Source organism: Phalacrocorax carbo, chromosome 7, assembly GCF_963921805.1.
Source record: "Phalacrocorax carbo chromosome 7, bPhaCar2.1, whole genome shotgun sequence".
In the NCBI taxonomy this organism is placed as follows: domain Eukaryota; kingdom Metazoa; phylum Chordata; class Aves; order Suliformes; family Phalacrocoracidae; genus Phalacrocorax; species Phalacrocorax carbo.
The window spans coordinates 50,939,190-50,960,795 of record NC_087519.1 but is presented as its reverse complement, the minus strand read 5'-3'; the positions used below and the strand labels follow the sequence as shown (position 1 = coordinate 50,960,795).

The 21,606-nt window shown below is 50.5% G+C and overlaps 1 protein-coding gene across 5 annotated transcripts in view; it reads left to right on the top strand.

The window, feature by feature from the left end:
• The window catches only part of TNIK (TRAF2 and NCK interacting kinase), a 165,698-nt gene that overhangs the window by 107,749 nt on the left and 36,343 nt on the right, over positions 1-21,606 (top strand). For 4 of the 5 annotated variants that reach the window (XM_064457987.1, XM_064457991.1, XM_064457990.1 and 1 more), the window contains exons 8-15: positions 1,711-1,765; positions 2,621-2,699; positions 6,955-7,130; positions 8,754-8,820; positions 9,676-9,880; positions 18,568-18,678; positions 19,149-19,235; positions 20,426-20,626. In XM_064457987.1, coding sequence (XP_064314057.1) covers positions 1,711-1,765; positions 2,621-2,699; positions 6,955-7,130; positions 8,754-8,820; positions 9,676-9,880; positions 18,568-18,678; positions 19,149-19,235; positions 20,426-20,626 — 981 coding nt within the window. The remainder of the gene's footprint in view (positions 1-1,710; positions 1,766-2,620; positions 2,700-6,954; positions 7,131-8,753; positions 8,821-9,675; positions 9,881-18,567; positions 18,679-19,148; positions 19,236-20,425; positions 20,627-21,606) is intronic. The other variant, XM_064457989.1, reaches the window with a different exon arrangement.

Below are 21,606 nucleotides of genomic sequence, written 5' to 3'. Positions count from 1 at the left end.
TAGGAAAGGTGGCATTTTTAAGGGGAGAACTTGAGATAAAAATGAGGGAAAAGTGCCTTGAAATTAAAAATCCAAGTTGTCTTTCCTGGATGGAGTATGTGAGAAGGTGCTTGTGGTCCCTAGAGGCTCTCTCTAGCTCTGGCTGAGCTTTTGGGGCTCTGTGCTGGGAAAAACAACCTTCCTGGGATTTACTTGCTAAATTGCAGGTTTAGAGGCTTGAGGCCGTTTGGAAACAGCAGTTCTTGAAATGGAGAGGAGAAAACTGAAGTGGGACTGCAGGGACGTGGCAGAGGGCACAGGGCGAAGGGAGAGCAAGACATCAGAGCTGGGGGTGCAGGGGGAAGGCTGGAAAGCAGACTGTCCCTTCCACCCTGAGATGTTCCTATTTACAATGTTTACTGGTTTTGATGTGCTAACTGGAGTTTAGCTGGTCTCCAGCAAACATCAGCTGCAGCTACATAGAACCAGGCTTGTTCTGGTCCCTTGTGCACCTGCAGCTTCTGCCCTTGCCGTTGCCACCATCCCATCTCAGGCAGGTCTCTCCACCTCCCTGGAGACGTGTCAGAGGCTGCGCTTGGGATGAAGGCACCAAAATTAGTCTGAGTCCTGTTCCCGATGCAGCAGGTACTGGGTTGTGAATCATTAGCAGCCCTGTACGCGGTGTCCAAAATAATGAATTAGCTGCCTTCTGCCAAAAAAAACAAGTTGCAGCAGTACCGTTAGGGAAGGTGCTTGTTTTCTCTCGCCGGGCACGTACTGCCTCTGCCTCCGCTGCTGTCCGGGAGAGCCGAGCCGTCCTTTGGGGCTCGTTACCAGATCTAGAGGTGCAGCTGTAGCTCATCGGTGATGGCAGGGTGGGGAGAAGGGACTGGAGGGGAGCTCACCGCTGCTCTCTGGCAGGGGGCTGGCGGTACAGATGTCCCTGTTTGCAAGGGAGAAAATGGAAGGAAGAGAGATGCGAGTCTGAAATCAAAGAGTTTTCCAAATAGGTGCCTACTCTGTGCTCTGATCATTCAGGAGACTCAACCAACCGTGTGGGCTGGGCAGGGCTTGGGAGCAGGGTAAATGAAAGTGCCCGTTTCCCCTTCCACTGGTGAAGTGCTGTTTTTCAGGCTTCCATTTAATGAGCAGTCCCTTATACAAGAGCCTCCTGAGGTATCTCAAGATAATTCAAGGTTTTAATCTATTGCAGGCAGCCCGTTTTCTGTGGAGCTGTATCAAATCCGTGGATGTATCACCCAGCTTTAAGGAGGGAGCCAGCAGCCCGGTTTGCTGCTTACCCCAGCCCTGAAGCCGGGGAGTAGTTTGTCACCAGCTAATCTGGGAGCCAGGGGTCCATCCGTTAGTGCACAGGGCTCGTTAAGATGCCCCACGAGGGGACCTTTAGGTCATCAGCGCCTCCCCCGGCAGCCATCCTCACCACGGCTACTGGGAGCAGTTCCCCAGCAAGGTGGCCATGTTCCACACCAAAAACGCCTTGAAGGTTTTGAAATAAACAGTGGGGTTGGGAGCCTCTAAAGCCCCAGTGCATAGCAGGAGGATGAGGCAAGCTCCCGAGCTGTGGGTCTAGGGGCTTGCAGAGGACATGGAGACCCAACTCGGGGCTGAGCTCCCCAGGCTGGGGAGAGCCACGCTTCCCGCCTTGCCCGGTGCCCACCACTGTGACAGTGCTCCCCTGCATCACTGATGTCCCTCTGCTTTCTTTTACAGAGCGACTTGTGGTCTTTGGGGATAACAGCCATCGAAATGGCAGAAGGCGCTCCCCGTAAGTAGATGCATTGCTCTGCTTTAATTAACCCTGGGCTGTAACGTGCTGGGGTTTGCTGGGCACCAGCCAGGGTTCGGTTCTGTGCAAGAAACACCGTGCAAAGGTTTTCCAAGCAACCTGGGCTCACTGAGATGGAGCTCACAGGGTCCGTGGGGACAAAGCTGCCTGGGTGGCGTGGCCTAGGGGACAGGATGGGCAGCGAGCAAAGAAATGTGAGCAAAAAAATGTCCCACCCCTTAGGCACTCTGGGACTCGGTTTCCTCAAATAAAATGCATATCAAGAAGAGGTGGTGGACTGGAAGCAGGTAAAACACTGCTCCTCAGCACTGGTGTGTCACCAACCTCTGCGGTGACACAGTGGCGCGCTGGGTTCAGCTGGTGCCTCTGCAGGGGTCATACTGCCATGGTTTTTCAGCATTATCATGGGACCGTCCTTGCGTGCTGATAAATGCAAGTAAATAAAGCAGAGTGTAGCGGCACGTGGTGCGGCTGTACCGTGCTCTGGGCCCGTGGCTGTCAGCACCTGGCAGGGTGCTGGGGACACGCAGCTGCAGGAGCGCAGGTGTCCTGAGCCGGCCCCCGCCGCTGAGCCCGGCGGTGCTGGGGACATGCACGCTGCTTGGCCGGGGCCGGCGGCGCTCGCCTGAGCTCCAGGCTGCTGCCGGGCCGGGGTCTGCAAACCCTCCCGCCCTGCAGGTCTTGTAGCTTCAGAGGAAACTTGGCTCTCCCCAGTTAAGCATGTAGAAAGCCTAACTTTCTAAAGTTAGGCTTTAGAGGCTAAGCTTCTTTAGGAAGCCCAGGGGGTCTGCAGGACATTGTGTCGTATTTAACACCTCTTCTTGCACGTTGCAGCTCTCTGTGACATGCATCCCATGAGAGCCCTCTTCCTCATCCCCCGCAACCCGGCCCCGAGGTTGAAATCAAAGAAGTGGTGAGTCTGTTTCTCGATCTTCAACAGCTGTAAAAATGTTTCTGGAGCAACCTGTTTCTGCAGCCCGGGCACGCGGGGGATTTGGCGTTTACATTTATGTAGCTTTGGGGGTCGGTGAGAGTCTCCAGCATCGCTCCAGTGAGTGCAGCTTTGGGTCTTGATCGCCTACGGAGAGGCAGTTTGGTCTGAAGGAGTCGTGCTGGAGGGCTTCCTAGGTAGGCAGAGAGGGGAACGCTCTCTAATGCTACCATTTCGCAACACGGAGTCGGCTTTTCCAAAGCAGTTCATGCAGCCTGAAGCCAGATGACACTTTGCTTGGCTCCCGTTTCTTTCCAGTCAGGTTCTGTTTTCAAGTGGAAACATGTATCCATGCCAAGAAAAAAAAAAAAGGATAGTTTATCTTGAAGGCCCAGGAATGCGGGGATTTGTACTTAGTTTGGGCTTCATTTTAAAATTTTGCAGGAAAAAATACATCACTGTTTTGAAAAAAAAAGCAGGGCATGCCAATAAAAACCCGTAGGAAAAAATACTCCTGAAGCCCAGCAGATGTTGTTTTGTTACTGTATGTTCTGTACCAATGGAGCTGGAGTCCTTAAAAACAGTCATCTTTGGTTTGTGCTGTTTGCCTGCCCCAGGTTCAGCAGTGGTTTGGTCAGGAAAGGTCTACCAGATGCTAGAGAAACAGCGCTGCCCCTTGGTCCTAGATAGGCTGAGCTCACTGAGGGAAGTTTTGCCTTTTCCCTTGAAGTTATGCGTATTATCTTGCTGAAGACACACAAAAAAAGAAGAGTAACTGCTGGGTATTGAAGCGCTTTATGCCAAAGCAGCAGGTGTTTTGTTGGTGGGAGAGGAGTGAGGGGGACTTGGAGTCCTCTGCATCCGATGCATGGTGTTGGGGTTTTGGGACCAGCCCCCTAAAAGCTCACCCAGGCTTTGACAGGAGGTATCTTAATTTTGTCAGCCCGATCATCAGCTGCTCGGGTACCAAACCAGGAGGAGAGGGACCTTTCCTGCTGGCTCTGCAGAGCGCGGCAAAGATGCTTGCTCTCCTTGCACAGCCTTTTGAGGATACCATTAGTCAGCTGAGAAAATAGTTTATACACTTTGTTTTCTGCCAGATCACCAGCCTCCCACTTCATTATCCTCACTGCTGCAGCACAAAATGAATTGTAAGACCTTAGAGTTTATTTTTCATACAAAAATGCTGTTTATTCAGCAAAGGATTCCTCAGCCTCAGGCAGAGGGGAGCTGACAAAAGCAGGTTTTGAGCAGAACATTTCGCCATCTCCCTAAGGTAAAAGCTGCTCTGGGGTGGAAGTTGTATTTTAATCCCTGCTCTGAGATACCGGGATGTGCTTTGTGCAAGCTGGGGTGTTGCTTGGCACCACCTTCCCCTCGCGTGCCTGCTGGCTGTCTCAGGTTTGCACTTCTCGTGGTGGTGAACCACGGCGGTGTCTGCCCAGGGTTGGCTGGTGTGTCCAGGGCTGTGCTCTGCCCACGGCAGGGGTGGCATCCCGGATGCTTTGAGAAAGGGATCGCTTTGGAACTCATAGCTTAATGAAACTCCAGCTTTGAACCCCTCCAGGAGAGTGCAGTGCTCACCTGGCCTCTGCTACCCCTCTATGAGCAAGCAGGGACCTCTGGTCTCCAGCAGAGCTGGGACACGTGCACCCTGGGCAGCTCAAACCCATATCCATCTTCCAAGCTTTCATTGCAATGAGAAACTCCAAAGGACCCAGATGAAGCTCCAAGCCAGTACGACTCCACTGATTCCTTAAGAACGATTTTTTTTCAGCATTTTCAGTGGGACACCAGGCAAACTTGCTGTCCTTGGCTCATTGCTCAGCTGGAGGTTTTGGGCCTGACCAGAACGGGTCCTGGAGCTCTGCAAGCCTGACCCAAGAAGACTGGAGATGTTTAACCAGGCTTTCACAGCGGCTCTCTGGCAGTCAGTGGTTTTCACAAGCACAGATCACAAGAGAGAAACAAAATGAAGAAAGGTTCAGCCTGAACCTTGAGTTCATCCTTGCTTCTGTGCACAGCAACACGTGAAAGTACACCAAGACCATCTTTTTTCTTACGTGAAAGAAATAGCACAGTGACTCCAAGCACCTTTGAGGGTAAGTCACGGAAAGGCGAGAGGAAAAGCAGACACGGGAGCTGGCCCAAGTCAAAAATCCCAGAGATGAAAATACTTAAGTTGCTTACTAAATCCTTGAACTTGCTTTTAAAGTAGTGCTGTGGTCCTATGGAATTAAAGAGTCTTTGGTGTGATTTTTCTTTCCCAATTAAAACCAGCCAGCAACAAAGCTTTATTTTCTTCTTCCAGTGTTTCACAGATGAACTAGAACTTTAGTGCTGCAGTTCCCATAAACACTCCTTAGCCCTGCCTTATACGATGACAAAACCTCTTTGTTAATGAGGTGGTGTTTGCACTGTGACACCACTTTCCATCCAAGCAGCTGCAAGGACTTTGCAAACATTGATTTAAGCGTTACAAACCACAGGAGCTGGAGGAGCGCGTGGTTCATGAAGATGGGCTGAGCTGCGCCTGGGGAAGGGACGAGATCTGTGACAGTGTCCTCCTGGATCAGAGCCAGGGAGAAAGCCCTTGTCCTTGCTCCAGCCCTTGCCTTCTGCTTCAGCCCTGGTGAGGGCTGAACTTTGCCACTGGATAGGCTTGCTTTTTTGGAGAGGAAGATTTCAGGAAAACCAGAGGAGTGAGCTGGCCCCTCTCCATGGCTGCTCAGCCAGCTCAGGGATGCAGAGGTGTCTTAGGGCATCGCAGGGCACTGGGACCCCCATCCCCAAGAGGTGGGCAAACCCATCATTTACAGGAGGATAACTTTATAGCTACTTCAGCTTGACCGTATTGGTGGGTGCTCTGGACCACTCACCCAGGACTGGAGTCTCTCCAGCTTCACACCAACAGGGGAGAATCATAATTTAGAAGCAGATTGGGGTTTTTTGAGCATTGCGTGGATTGTCCCTTCTGGAATACACTGAGGCACGGGGTTTCTTGAGGCAAGGTGGGGAAGGAAGATTTGCTCATTAATAAAGCTGGAGGGAGGATTTAATTGGATCTAGTAGCATATTTTATTTTTGCATCTCAATTTGTATGGATTAGCACTTAAAAGATAAATCACTTTTAGTCTGACAGCTTAAAAGTAAAATCCCTGAAAGCTTATTGTTTTTTTCTAATGCAATTCTGTAGTATCTGTTGGCTTCTGACATTAATTTACACTCATTTTCCTATTTGCTAAAGCAACATAGAGTATAGTGGCCTGTCAACATCTTTCTTCCTTGTAAATCCTTGTTCTCTTGGGTTTATAGTGTGGTGAAATTAGTTCCAGGAAAACTTTTGATATGTAACACTTGAGACAAAGAGAAATTTGTTTATTAAAGATTTGGCTGAAATTGTTTTAGCTGAGATTGAATTTAACTGTTTGCAGGCTGTGAGGAGGGGCTGGGCTCTGCCACCTGCAGCCACGTTCCCACCTCTGCCCAAGCCGTGCTGCCCAAAGAGCACATCCCATTTGCCTGGGTCTGTGATCAGGGTACCGGGACTCGGTGGCCCCAGGACCTGGTGGGTCAGTCATGCTGCTGGGGCTCGCTCTGAGAGAGCAGGGGAGGACTGCAGGCAGCGAGCATCACCCAGAGGTGGTCTCATCTTTCACAAGCCATGTAATGCTGGGTAGTTAAATGTAAAAAAAACCATTGGTCTAGCTCGTCCCACTCATCTTCAGAGAGGTACATCTCTTGAAACACCACCTGGGGCCACAAAATATAGAAACAGTCCGTTCAGAGACTGCATGTATATCTGTATGTGCTGTCTCTCGTTTCTACCTGCGCTTTCACAGGGCAAAGGGAAGGGAGGAGGAATGCTTCCTCGCGTTTTTTGGTTGCCATTGATGATATCTGGTGATTCCCTGGTCATGCTGATGGTTCCCAGCTTTCTCCAGGCTCTGCAGAATGGTGGTTTCTCCTTGTTGCACGAGGAAGGCATAGATAGGAGCACGCATGGGAAGAGTAGGAGAGGATAAAGTGAGAGAGGGCACATGCGATGGTGCTGCTTTGAGACCCTGCTAAGCATCGACAGAGAAGTCATGTGAATCCACTTGGAAGGTTGTGTCTGAGCAAGAACTGTGTAGCAGCCAAATGATCTCGAATACCCACAGGCTTCTCATTTTCTAATACAAGAATCAATAGAGTTACCTGTTTTTTTTCAATACCTTCCTTTTATGTCCTGGGCCAGGTCTAAAAAGTTTCAGTCCTTCATTGAGAGCTGCCTAGTGAAGAACCACAGCCAGAGACCAACCACAGAGCAGCTGATGAAGCACCCCTTCATCCGAGACCAGCCCAACGAAAGGCAGGTCCGTATCCAGCTCAAGGACCACATCGACAGGACTAAAAAGAAGCGAGGAGAGAAAGGTAAGTGGAGAAGCAGTGCTCTGGGCAGTGCTTGGCCTCTGCCATGTGCTTGGAGATCCCTACAGCAGACCAAGGCGCATCCGTGTGGGCGAAACATACGGGTAGAAGGAGGAAGGCAAAGAGGATTGGGTTGCTCATGGTCTCGGTACCGGTTCCCTTTATTCAGGTGGCTAAAATTGTTCACAGACTGAGTTAAATAGGTGTGGTCCTTCTGTGTGACCAGGCTTCTCAAGGTTTTGAGGTCAGATTATTTTGTTTGATTTGATTCCTCTCGGTCACTGAAGCAAAAAATACATATCCGTAACAACGCAGTCAGTGTTCGTACAAAGCCTACGGGTGATTGTCATCAGAGCTAAGCAGTGGTTTTAAATATTTATTTTTTTTTCTGGTGAAAAATGGCATCTTTTTTGTCCAAGTGGTAATTTCCACATGGAACATTTAAGCTTTGATTCATTAAAATGTGTGTATAAGATTTACGTCTGCACATATACATACTGGTGTGTGGGAGGGAGAAGCTGCTAAGCTGAATTTTTCCCAGCTCACTTATTTCATGCCAAGTCTGTTGATGTACGTGACATTCATTCTGCACCAGCGATGAGCAAGGTTGTGCAAATGAGCATCTAGATAAGACCCTTGCCCCAAAGCTATTCCGCTGACTAGGAATAACCTATTAAACTGAATGTTTTCAGTGAACTCTCCAGGCCCTGTCAGAGTCCTCTGAAAGGAAGATCAGATAGCTGAAGAAACTTGTTAAAGTATTTAGCTGCTTGTGAACTGAATTTTAATTTGAAAGCTCATTTGTATAATCCAGCAAATTAATATGTCGCTACTTCTCTTCTTATTGGTAGCGGTATTAATTTTTCATGCGTACCTTCCAGCCCCTTGTAATAGATTTCACTATAATCAAAACAATAAAACGGGATCCCAGTGAAGTATTAAATGTGTTTAGTCTGGCAAACGAAGGTTGGACCCAAGAGATGGAGAGTAATTGGATAAGTGCAAGCCTTTCTTTTACTATCATTCCCTTCACCCGATAAAGATGATATCCTAATAGAAATCACAGTGTGTAGCACAACATTGCAGTTGGGCTTTTATGCAGATGTCTTCATTGCCTGGGAAATTCATGGGTTTCCATAGGAGGAGCATATGCTTAGAGAGAGAGGAGTTGGTGCCTTCAGAGCCATAGTGAAATCCCACCTTCCAGTGCCTGTGGCTTCAATAGCTTGTGGTGCCACCTCCCTTTGAAGAACCCTCCCGAAGAAGGGGATCACTCACTGTCCTATGGAGATAAATTCTTACTTTATGGACACCCCCCATCTTTACATTGAGTGTCTTTGGTTGCTGGGGCCGTTGCACGCTGTGCTGGTGCTGCCCGCGGCGCTCCGGCCAGCACTGCAGCCCTCTTGGTGGGCTGCAAGGTGCCAGCACCCAGGGAGACCGCCCATGCTTCTCTGGCCTTGCAGCCCCCTGTAAAAACAGAAAATGAGGAGAAATAATGCTGCTTATTCTTTGTCATGTGAGAAAAAGAGTGTCGTCTGTTCTGCCTTCAGAGCGCTGGGGTTTTCAGCCGCTGGAAAAACAGATGAGTCCAGCAAAGGGCACTGACGAGCAATTCTGTTCTAGATGAGACAGAGTACGAGTACAGTGGAAGTGAGGAGGAGGAGGAGGAAAATGACTCCGGAGAACCCAGGTAAGAATCAGCGTTTCCTTTCTGCCCTTACATCTCTCTAACTCTGTATAAATTGGCTTGGATTAGAGGCTCGTATGAACTAGAAATGGCAAAAGGCCAGTCCGAGCACTCGGTCCCTTTCCTAGGCAGAAGAGGGAATATTCCCTCTGCAAGGTGGCGTGTGGGTGTGAACTGATGCTACAGGTCACCTTGGCCAGGGAAGAAGACCCAGGTACCCCATGGCCTGTGGGACCTGCAGTGCAGCGGGGTGCTGTCATGGGAATGTGGGTATTTAGATGTGGAAAAAATGTGAGGTGAAATTCAGGAAGATTCTTTACATTGTGGTTCCTTGCATCCAAGCGTAACTCCATTTCCTTGTAACTTTTCACCATGAAACCTCCCCGGTGCTGCTGCAGGCACGGTAGGGCTGGAACTTTCTTTCTTTGGTGACATTTTTTATTGTGATTAGTATCAGGTTATTCCATTATTTCACTGAGATAATGTAGTATTTTAATAGCTGTCAATGATTCATGCTAAATGTGTTTTATGAACAGCTAAATATAGTGTGTGCCACTGCAGCACAAGAGGCTTTGGTTAGATACTTAATGTAAAGGAAACCTTTAGCAAATAAGGAGCTGGTGAGCTGTAAACAGTGTGTTGTGTCTGCTGCCTGCCCTGATATTTGTGGTCTCTGCACCCCTCCATCCGCTGCTGTCCAGCATTGGGTGTTGGGGTGCTGTCGGGATGAAGGGATGTCGGGATGCTGTCGGGATGAAGGGGAGAGGAGCCACAGCGGAAAATCACGCAGAACTTCCCCTACCAAGAGGTTTAAGGATGCGGGGAGGGGATCTTCTCTGATGCTTCTCTCCTATGCAGCTCTATCTTAAACCTGCCTGGGGAGTCGACGCTGAGACGGGATTTCTTAAGGCTGCAGCTGGCGAACAAGGAGCGGTCGGAGGCGCTGCGCCGGCAGCAGCTGGAGCAGCAGCAGCGGGAGAATGAGGAGCACAAGCGGCAGTTGCTGGCCGAGCGGCAGAAGCGGATCGAGGAGCAGAAGGAGCAGAGGCGAAGGCTGGAGGAGGTAACTAGCCAGAGCAAACCACGGGCTGGCAAAGGCTGGTTTGGGGCGGAACAGCAGGATTTCTGGTAGCAGGTCCCAAGTGACTGTTCTCAGCCTGGCATAAGAAGATCACGTCCTAACCTCTCTAGTCAGTAACCCCAAATATTTCGTTACGCTGGACAAACCCCCTGCTCGTGCTTTTTGCATACCAGCCTCTAGCCACTCTCCTCACCATAGTAAGTGTTGCCAACTCTTGTGAAGGAAATGGAGCTGGTTTGCTATAAATAAACCCTCTTAAATACCAAACTTAAAAGGATCCCTGGAACTACTGAGCAGAGTTAGCCCGTTATTGGGGTGATAGCTATATTCAGTTGAGGTGGGCAAAATTCTTACCGGTCCAGGCGTCTGTCAAGTTCATTATCGTTATTTGCTGCTGTGGACTGTTAGAGTTGAGAAGAAGCTGAATAGCTCCATTTGCCACTTCCCCAGATCCATGTGCCACTTGTGTCCCCTTTTAATCCCCAATTTCAACTTCAGTCCTTCCAGTCCCTGCCAATACAATTTCTCTTGCAGGGGAGGGGCAGACGCCTGCCTGACTTGTGCAGTGATCCATATGTGCCCCGAAGCATAAGATTTCATTACCCTTGTCTTAACATACCAGCTACAAATGCAATCGGTCATAAAATTATCCACCTCATTTAAAATCCAGATGCAGGATTTGACCGGGTGACTTTGGTTGTCCCTGAGTTGCACAGCCCTGCTGCATTCTCTGTATGAAGGACTCGCTTTTGGTTTAGTGCACAGTTCCTGGATTGCAGAAGTCCACCAAAGGATAAGGGGGCGGTTCTCCTGTTTTTGAGGGGTTTGATGTGGTTTTGCACAAAGAAACCCATTGCCTCGCACTGACCTTATCCCAAGTGTCTCATTGAAGGGTTCATATGTTAAGGGTAATTAAATTAGCTTTCCGAGAGGCCACTGATATGTCTGAGTAAAGGATTTGCAGTAAATGGACTATTGGAGCAGCCACCCCCTTGACTTGCACAAGCCGGTGTGTCTCTTACATTTAACATGACTCTCGGTGTGCTGGGTACTGCCCCCAGGCCAGGGGCGCAGACAAGAAGGAATTTCAGGCAGCTCATGGTGATGATGATGGTGATGGTATGGCCCCTCTTCAAGGTGGTCCTCGGAGCCCCCCTGGAGCAAAAACCAAACCTGGGCAAATCCCAGGCAAAGCATTTTTTCAGTCTGGTAAATATGTAGGCCTGTCGTGTTGTCAGAGCGCAGGGCATCGCGCGTTCAGTATGTTGTTGGTCAGGCTTTGCTTGCGCCCGGCACCCTTCCCAAAGCTGGCGAGTTGCTTTGACAGAGGATGGGGTTTGCACATGGATGCACCCCGAAATCCCCTGCCCCGACAGATCTGAGGGCTGTCGTAAGGAAGCCTGGCTCTGCCTTTGTCCCAGTCTGTTTGCTGCAAGCGGTACAGGAGCAAAACAACAGCAGAATAAAAGCAGACACCAGATTAGCTGCAATCCTGTAATGAATACAATGCTTGCTGCTGTATTAATACGTTCTCTTCACGTAGAAGAAAATGGTTCTCTCTCTTTGCCGCTTCCCAGGCAGGGTTTGAATGGAGGACTAATCCCCTTGCTAAGCTGGCAAACTACGCCCTGAGCTACGGAGGTGCTGCCTTGCAGGGCCTGGCTGTGCGCAGCCCCACCGGGGCTCTGCCACGTCTCCCCGTCCTTTCCCCCATGATATTAAAAGCTAATGCCACCATAGCCAGCATTTAAAATAACGCTTCTGTTTCTGGTGGCTCTAACAGCCCCCCTGGGCTCTTCACCCAGTGCCTTCTTCCCAGCCGCCTTACAGTTTTCAGACCTAAATTGAAAGGGAGAGATCGACTGGGGCAAAGCCGGCAAAGAGGTGTTTTCATGCTCCTGCCATGTCGGAGAAGTGGGGAAAGACAGTGAGACTGCAACCGAGGGGCATCCTCTGCCCGCTCCGGCGTGGGACCGCCGGCGTGATAAGCCCTGTGGGCTGAGCCGGGATTAGGGCAGCTGCACGCTGGCGGCTGCTTGGGTGCCCATCTTCTCGGGTCTGTCTAGCCAGGTTTAGCCTCACCTGCATCTCCAGCCACGGAGTAAAATGAGCTCTCCTGTGTATTAGACACCCTTTGCATGGCGAGCAAGAAACATAGCCGAGTTGCTATGGTGAGGATTAAAGCAAGAGTCCTTGAAGAGGTACAAACCTTCCGTTGCAAAGGTGGTGGGTTGTGGCAGCGGTTAGGAGGGATGCTCCCCAGCGCGGCCAGCTGCGGCTTGGCCAGCTGAAAGGGGTCGTGTATCTGCCGTGGGCTGCTGTAGGAAAACCGGAAAAATAGAGGCAGAGATTAGCAAACAGAAAGTTTTCTCACTCCTGCAGGGAGTGGGATAGAGGAGTTGCAGAACCAGCTTTGAGCATCTTCCCCTTGAGCATCCTGCTCATGGAGGAGTCCCAGCATCTGCCCTGAGGAGGGATGCTGCCTATGGGGACATGGGAAGGGGTTTCTGCCCCCAGGATGTCCCACTACTTCTAGCACAGCCAGGCAGTGGTGGATATAGTTGGGTTCTTTTATGTTCCTCCCATGTATTTTGGGGCAGGAAGCATCTGATGGCCAGACAGAGGTACCAAACAGCGGCTGCCACAGCTGTGCTGAATTTGATATCGCTGCCTGGAGGCACCCAGCCCACTCCATCTATGCCACTGCAGTTTTGCTCCAGAGAGCAGCACTGCTCCAGCTCTCCTAACCATGGCAATGGCACCCGAACCCTTCAGCAGCAGCCAGGCTGTTGCCTTTTGGCCTCTCTGTGTTTTCTTATGCTAGCTTTGCACTAACTTCCGTTGTTGACTCTTGGCTCTGAATTTATTTTGGTTAATGGGAACATGGTTTCTTCCATGCTTCTTTATGGGCTGACTAAGATGGAGTGTGCCTCCAATAGGCAGCACTGTACCAGCAGATCTCTGGGAAGGGAGACCAGTTGAAGACTCAGATTACTGTATTTTCAAAATAAAGTTGACCTTTAAAACCCAAGAAAGCATCCGGGACAAATAAACACTTGGAGCTCGTGGCTTTTGGGGCTCCTAAGTCAGCCTGTTTAGTACTGCCAGGCATATTACTGTGTTTATGGAAAGAGCTCTGACTCACGATAAGACGCCGTGAAGGTGGCCAGGCTGAGCGAGCCCATCGGCTGGGCCCCAGCGCAGCACCAAAAGGATTGACTTGGAGGATGCTCAGAAACACCTGGAGTTAATTTGTTCTGGAGATGCACAGCAAAAGAGCTGGAGAAAGGCTATTAGTAGGATAATTGGTCCATTCCTCTCTGAGCAGACCATCAGTAGATTATCTTGTGGTTTTCCAATCTTGCCAGGCATAGAGTTCCCACCATTTCTGTTCCCTCACCCAGAAGAGCGCATAATGAAGGAATCCCATTTTTTCCTGTCATCTTTATCTTCCTAAACCAGGATTTCTTGAACCTCTCACAAAGTACCTCTCATTTTTAGGGCCTTTTTTGGGGAAATCTACCATCTCCTAATATTGCTCCTGCAATAACACCGAATGCATGTATAAAAAAAGTCAAGTAAGGAGGTCTGGTGGTGGCCTCCTGATGCACCTCATGCTGCCACCGAGACCTGCTGCCATCCTTAGTGTGCCCCCTTGCATCTGTCGGACACTTGGGTCTCCTTTTTCAAGAGCTGACCAATTTCCTTCGTTAAGGCTGAATCTTCTTCCGGGCAGCTGGAGAGATTTAGATCTGCAGCTGTCTTTATTTGCGGTGGATGTAAAAATCCCCAAGCTAGCTTTGAAACCAGGTCCTTCAGGGGAGTAGAGTTGCAGCTTTGTTTTCCCTTGCACAGAAAGTTGGTCTAGTGAATTCAAAATGTGGCCCAGAACTAACTGCAAAACCCCCCAGATTAGAGAATTAAAGATCAATAGATGAAATAGCACTAAGGAAAAGATTTGTGTAATGCAGAAGGGCGAATAGGCTTGAATATAGTTTAATTTTTCCCTTTATATACCTATATTAGAGATACATAGCTCCCTAATAATCCCTCCATTTGTTGCTGGCACAGAATGAGCCTTGCTGCACCAGTTTAACCACCAAAACTCCAGCTGAGCTGTAGGAATAATACATCTCCTGGTCAGGAGGATTGGGGATCCTGCGAGACAAATCTCTGTGCAGACCCCGTGGCAGCAGTGGGCAGACGTAGTCAGGGAAGGGTTTACATAACCTCATTTTTCTGCCACGTTGTGGATTTTCTTCCTTTCTAGGTATAAAACAAAGGTCAGATCTTTACAGGGAATGGACAAGGCAAATCTAAGGATCTTGCTGTTTGCATGTGAGGTTTCAGCCAGTGCAGCTATAGAGCTGGATGTTCAGGGGATAAAAAATTGCTGCAGCTCCTTTTTAAGTTAACCGGCAGAAAACCGTCTACTGCAAGCTTTTATAAAGCAGTGCAAAAAAATTTCTGGCAATTAATTACAGATAAAGTTAGGTCAGCTAAAATGGTGGTTGTAATTTTCTTCTGCATATACAGGTGTCATATAGCTTGTAGGAACATTTTTCGTTGAGATGACAGCCTCCTCGCAGTGATGTGGTACATGGGGGCACTGCAGTGGTCCCGACTTCCCATTTCCAAAGGGAGCTGCGTTACAGCAGCTCCTGTAGTACAGGTATGTGCTAAGCCTTACATCTCTCTCGTTCTCCTTTGGTTAGTAGAACTCGTGGTTTCCGAAGCACGAGCCTTTTCCTGCGTGGAGCATCCCTTCACGATGATCCCAACTCAAAGCTCCTGCAATGGTTCAGAGCGTATCAGATCCCTGTTTGCTATGATGGGAAGTTCTGACCCAGTTTCTCTACCAGTGGGAAACACCTCTCCGTGCTCCAGTGCTTGGTGTGTCAGGAAAGATGATGTTCCAGCCACAGTCGCTCTTTCCCTGGTGGCTCAGATAAATGAGCCTGTCACAACAATGCAACCACCTAGAATATTTGTTTTCATTTGTCACTTGGAATTCCCCTTCCACTTCTTTGCTGGGTCATGCTCGTGTTCGGGAGCAGCAGCCAAGGTTTCCAGGAGCCACCTCTTGCAAGCGTTGGTGCCTCTCCCAGCTCGCTGGGGTCACAGGGCAGCTCCAGCTCGCCGATCGCGTGTAGTCCCGAATGCGTCTGATCTAGCAAAGGGAGCTTGCTCCTTTGAAGTCCTTGTTTCATGCCAGGCCTCCACGGGCCTTCCCACCAGAGGTTTTGCCTTCGTGTGTCTTCCCTCATCAATATTTAAAACCTGTCATTTCTAGCGCAGCGCAAATAGGATCCCATTCTGGCTTACAAGCAGCTACATATAGCTTTACCTGCAGAGTTATATAAACGCAGTCCTAATTAATTGGTGCTCTTGCCTTGCATGAATAATAGATCTGGATAGTGTAAATACGCACAGTAGTTTCAGGCTTGGAGAAACGTGGGAAGTACGCATTTGCAGTGGGAGAGGGAGGGCAGAAAGCAGGGAGAAAAGGAGGCAACTAGAGAGAGATCTTTGAATCTCTCCCCTTTTTTTCTTTTCCTTTCTTCAGGCGCTTCCCACATGCAGTTCTCAGCTGCATCTCACTTTGCACAATCCCTCCTTTAAACAGGGTCCCGATCATCCCGGTGCTGCTCAGCACCAGCGTGAGCAGAGGCACAGGGGAGATGGGTGCACTGCCGGAGGCTTCGCCCACCGCGGTGCCAGGTCCTCTCCAGATGTTTGCCAGCTGCCGAAGCGGGGCCCTACGGGGAAGGCAGCTGAGCATGCCGGGAGGCTGTGCCGCTGCTGATTCAGCCCCACTCTGCTGAGACGGCGGCGCGGTGTTTAGCTGAAGGTGCTCGTAATGCGACTGTGACAAATGACTTGCTTATAATGTGACCTGACAAAACCGCCGTCGAGCTGGAGGGAAGCTCTGTTCTCCTGGCCTCGATAAATGTATATATTTCAGCCTGCTCACAGCCTCAGCCCAAAGAGCCTGGCTGCAGCAGGATGCAGAGGTCTTTTAAATATCCAGAAGAGCATCGGGTCTGGCTTCGAAAGAAAACCGTGCCTGGGGGCCCAGTTCCCAGCTCCTGGTGTTAAATAGGCTTTTTGGTGTGGAAAAGGGCTGCTGGCCAGGTGGTCTCCTGGAAGGCTGGTGGTGTGCTGTTCTCTCCCTGGGGAAAATGTTTTTTGTTTTTTTTTTCTCCTTCCTTGGAGGGGTTTGGCTTTGTTCGCCTGCCAGATTGGCAATAAAGACCAATCGGGTGATTTTAAGTTAAGAAATAGCTGTAGCATTCAGGGCCTTGCCTCCTGCCAGCCAAACCCAGCCTACACAGGCGTTATGTGCTTTATTCAGCAGTGTGCTATTTTAACTAAAAAAAAAAAAATAAAATGTTAAAACCTACCCCAAACCCAGAGCGATACACGTAGTGATTGGAAGCTCGGGGTAGTGTGTATTCAACCCGTTAGCGAAAAGGTCTGTGCTCCTGAGTGCACGGGAGCAGTGACCATCACCAACAGTGCTCATCCGAGGAGGTCAGGGAGCGCTGGTGAAGCCAAGAAATCCCACGTATTTCCGCTACTGCTGCAGAATTACCAGGTCCCAGCGGCATATCCTCTGCAATTTCTAGTATAGAGTTCAAAAAATTACAAACAGCCCTACGTACGCGTTGCGCTCGGCGAGGACAGGCGTACGCACGGAGTAACACATGCATCCCCGGCTTACGTGGGCAGCGTGAGTGACTGCGCCTGGCGTGGGACACGCCGGAGTCTGGAGCTGGCAGGTTATTTCAGGTTGGGTGTGATTTTTCTTTCCCTCAGGCGAGTGGAACAGCACTGATAAATATGGCTATAGGTGGCACTAAAGCTGTGCTGCAGCTCGAACGTGAAGCTAGAGGAAACGAGCAGAATCCCTGTGTGGGGTGGCTGTGGATGCTACCTGTGGATGAGGAGACAGCAGCAAAACGGGCAGTGGCTCCTCCCTGTATTGAAATGTGGGGGAGATATTTAAATGTTTGTTAAAATATCTTTATATCTATCTATAGATACAGCTATCTTTATAGGTAACTATAAAGATATTTGTAGATATTTATTTCTAGGGAGATATATAGAGATATATAATAGAATATAGAGTAGAATATAGGATAGATATATAATTATAGTATTTATAGTAGATATCTAATAGAGTAGACTTATCTATTAGATAGATGTCTATTATAAATACATGTATTGGAGATGGATCTATTAGATATCTTTTTACCTATTATAGACATAGATCTATAGAATGTCTATAATATCTATTTAATAACTCTATAGATAGATATCTATAATAGGAATGGATATCTATATAGAAGATATCTCTATAGATATCTATCTACAGATAGATACACGTATCAAATCCATCTGTATGTACAGCGCAGGTTTACTGCAGAGCAGCAATGGATGCATCTTTGTCTCCGGATGGCTCAGCCAGCTCCTTGGGCAGAGCCGCCATAGTCAGCTGCCAGCTCCAGACCTCCACGTGATTTAGCTGACGGACGGCGTTGCCAGCCCCTCCGGTGCCTGCCTCGCCACTGCAGTCAGCTCAGCTGCTGTGTGTCAGCAACGGGGAAGAAAAAAAAGGGAGGAAAAAAGACCGGGTTTCTGCTTCGGCAGGTTGCCTCCCCGTTAGCGCCGCACACATCTTGCTGCACCCAGCGCGTGGCCGAGTTACCGCAGGCTGCAGAGCCCCCGTAGCCCATCTTGGCATTTGAGTGCCCTCTGCCGATGCGCCGGCTGCGGGGCTGCGGTGCGGAGCAGCCTGCGGCCCCTCTGCTTCATGGCACAGTATTGCAGCAGTTCGCTGCCAGCCCCTGCTCCCCAGGGTGGGAGAGCAGGCTGGTTCGGGGAGCTGGAGGAGTCACGCCAGGTTAAAAGCAGGGGGTGTGGGGGGCTGCGGGTGTCACCTGGGTGCCCAGCGCGCGCTGGATGGCTCACAGCAGGCTGTAGGTCGTCATCACCCCAAAATGCCCTGGGTTGCTGTTGGCAAAGATGCTACGGAGCCAAGCAAGCAGGGATGCGACCCAGGAGGCAGAGGGTGGGGGTAGCCTGAGGCTGGTAAGGGAAGCCCCTCCACCCTGCTCATTTTGTGTTTCAGAAAGGAAAAACCCTCAGGTTTTGGGTCTTCTGTGTTAGCTTCTGATCTCAGCAAATGTAAGAGGGATATGTTCTCCTCTTGGCGGACAGTAGCTTCCCCAGCACCTTCCCTTGTCCCCATGGGTGGGTTTGGGGCCGAGACACGCGTTCCCATCAGCAATGGGCTCGCGTGGCTCCCGGGATGAGCCCCCCGTGCCTCCCTGCATCCAGGGCCTGATTAACCCACCAGTCAGGCACACGGGTGAGTGGGGACCACGCACTGCCCGTGTGGCTTCACTTGCAGGTGGGAGAAGACATGGGGTTGCCTGCATGGTCCGGTGCTGGCCGGGAGGATGCCGTGGGCTCTCCGTAGCTGGTGCCAGGCACTGGAGCATGTGAGGATGAGGTGGGATCGACAAGCCCCAGGGCTTATCCTCGGGCAGGTGGGAGTGTTGTGGGTCTCTGGTTGAGGTGGCTCCCAAAAACTGTGAGAAAAGGGACTTTGAGCTTCCGGAGAGAGGAGCGGGGGTGCTGACCTGTGCCTCCTGCCCCCACAGCAGCAGAGGCGGGAGAAGGAGCTGCGGAAGCAGCAGGAGCGGGAGCAGCGGCGGCACTACGAGGAGCAGATGCGGCGGGAGGAGGAGCGGCGGCGTGCGGAGCACGAGCAGGTAACCCAGGGAGCGCCTTCAGCGCAAATTCCTCTTCCTCTAATCAGAGATTTTTGTCGTAAACACTCGTATTTTTTGCCACTTGAGAACACATTGCTTAATTGTTAACACTGCGTGTGTCGCTTTCCACCGCTGTCACTTGTTTCGGTGTGGATCCACTTGCTGGCCGGCAGGTGTGGAGACACTTGATGCAGGTTTTTCCCACTGACTGGTTCCCGGGGTGGGATTCTGCGGTGTTAAAGTTTGCCATTTCCCAGTGGTTTTCACCTTTTATCCTCGGAAGTCCCTTGTAAAGTGATGGATGCCCCAGGCTCTGGGCAGGGATGGAGGATGCCCGGGCTGATTGACTGGTGTCAGCAATCGGGCGGGATGGATGCGGGTGCCCACCTCATTCTTCTTCCTTTTGGGAAATACTGTCTCTTTTACCTTCTCTCTCTTTTTCCTTTGATCCTTGCTGCCCATGCCTCCAGGAGTACATCAGGCGACAGTTAGAGGAGGAGCAGAGACAGTTAGAGATCCTGCAGCAGCAGTTGTTGCAGGAGCAAGCACTACTTCTGGTAAATGGGAGGCCCCGGCCACGCTTGCCGCTTTCTGCCCGTGTCGCGTCCGCATGTGCCTGCGTGCACCCACGTCCCCCGAGTGCCTCCTGCCGTGCCAAGACACGGGGGACGCCGCTGCCACCGCCAGACCCGGACCCTCCCGTCCCGCCCCGTGGCCGCGAGCATGCCTCGATTCCCCCGCCGCCGCTTCGGGCTGGGTCCCCTCGCGGCGCACGCCCCTCCCGTTGCATCCCTTCCGCAGCGTCGGCGTGCTTGTGCCTTCGTGAGGGGGGCAGCCCTCTCCGTTGCTGCTTAATTTCGAAGGCTGTTTGCAGCATGTTGGAGCGTGGTCGAGCTGTTGCGTGCCTGCACCTGGCAAACCCACCCTGCCACGAGGGTGTTCCTATTCTGAGTGAAGGCTTTTGTTTTAATTTCCTCGCAGGAACACTGTGTATTCCTTCTCGTGTAGTTTGCGTTCTAGATGTCCTCTTTTTTTTATTTGATTTATTTTTTAATTATCCTTTTTTAATGCTGTTAGCTGTTACTGTCACTGCATTTTCGTTTAATCCGCAGGGTTGATTCTTTTTCTCTCTTGCTATTAGTTTTATTTAGGGAAAATAAAAACCCTCACGCAAGCCCTGGCCTTTTAAAAAGGCCCTTTCAAAATTATTTACTCATTAAACCTCATAGAGCCGTAGGGATTTGGAAGGATCATACGGCTGGCTCAGCTGTGCGGTCCTTCCCACGAACAATAAATTCGTCCTACAGAGGACTTGGCTTTGGTTGGGCTTTGGCTGACCCGGTGGTGTTTGGCACCTCATCGGATTGATGCTTTGTTCTTCCCATCCAGAAAAATCTGGGCAAAGTCAATGGTAATTCATAAAGGAATGTCTGAGCCCTTGCGGGGGGTCTCACAGTGTTTCCCTGGCGAGGCAGCGCCGGCACCCTCCGATCCCAGCAGACAGGGCAGTTCACTGGCCGCGCTGGTCACAACTGGGAATCCGCCAGCTCTGTCCTCCCAACCGTCTCTCCTCCAGGATGCTTTACAGCTCAGTCCCCAAAGTCTTTCAAATCAATGAGCTTTACCAGAAAACAGCCTTTCGGATACTCGGGCCCACTTTTCTACCCAAACAGATAAATCTGCAGTTTGCAGCCCTGCGTTTACACGCTGGCCAGGCACCCGTGTCACTGTGTTTTCTTCTGGGTAGGAGTATAAGCGCAAGCAGCTGGAGGAGCAGCGGCAAGCGGAGAGGCTGCAGAGGCAGCTCCAGCAGGAGCGGGACTACTTGGTCTCCCTGCAGCAGCAGCAGCAGCAGCAGCGGCAGGACCAGAGGCCGGCAGAGAAGAAACCCCTCTACCATTACAAAGAAGGGATAAATGCCAGCGAGAAACCAGCGTGGGCCAAGGAGGTAGGCGAGAGCGGTGAGCGTGGTGATGCTAGTCTGCACCCGCAGGTCGGTCTGAAATGCATGCAGCAGATTGCGCGCTGCTGGGTCAGCCTCCAGCAGATGCCAGTAGCCGTGCTGGAACCGCTCCCAGTTCAATGCGCATCTGCGTGTATGTTCGTGCAAGCAGAGGGAGTGGAGGAAGGAGGTTTTCCCGTGAAGGCATGTGAGGAGGAGGACGGGTCCCTCCTGGAGGGGTTCAGCCATCGCTGGGGATTTGCGGACGTGCCAGTTGCTCCTGATGCTCCTTCCTGGCACGTCCACAAGTCTGCCGGGGGTCGGGGGCGAATGCAGAGGGTGGTTGTACCCGGTTCCTTGCTGAACCACTAATTCAGTTCCCCGTGATCAAACTGGAACCAGACAGCTTTTCCTCCCATGCTCAGGGCTGTATCTTTTGGGGTTGCTCTTTCATGATTTTCAGGAAGGCAAGCCGCAATGCCGATTTTCTTTTTCTCTTCAGCAAAAAGAGGGAATTATTGTAACAATTGTGAGATCTTGAATATTAATTATTGCCTGGCTGAATAGTCTTGAAAAGATGAAGACATGCATTGTCTGCAGTGCGGTTTCAGGATCATGTGCAAACTCTTTCTCCTTAATCTCTTTGTGGTGGCTCCAGTAAGACCGATGCCCACTCTTGCTATTAATTTTCCTAAAGCCCTTTGTGTTTAGTTTGTTAATTTTGTAACCCTACTCCTGGGCAGAAAGATCTTTTAATAACTCGCCTATTCTTCCTGCTAAGGAGGATCACGGCTCTGCTGCCAAATGTCTGGCACCCTTTAGTCCTGGCAGAGACGCGATGTGCATCCCACACGTAGCTGTGTCCTGGTCTTGCCTCTTGATGGCCTTCAGCTGCATCCACAATACCTGCAGGCATCACATGCTCAAGAAATTCGATCAGCTGTCCACTGCTAAGCAAAGGCCGATAACACAAACAGTTCAGAGGT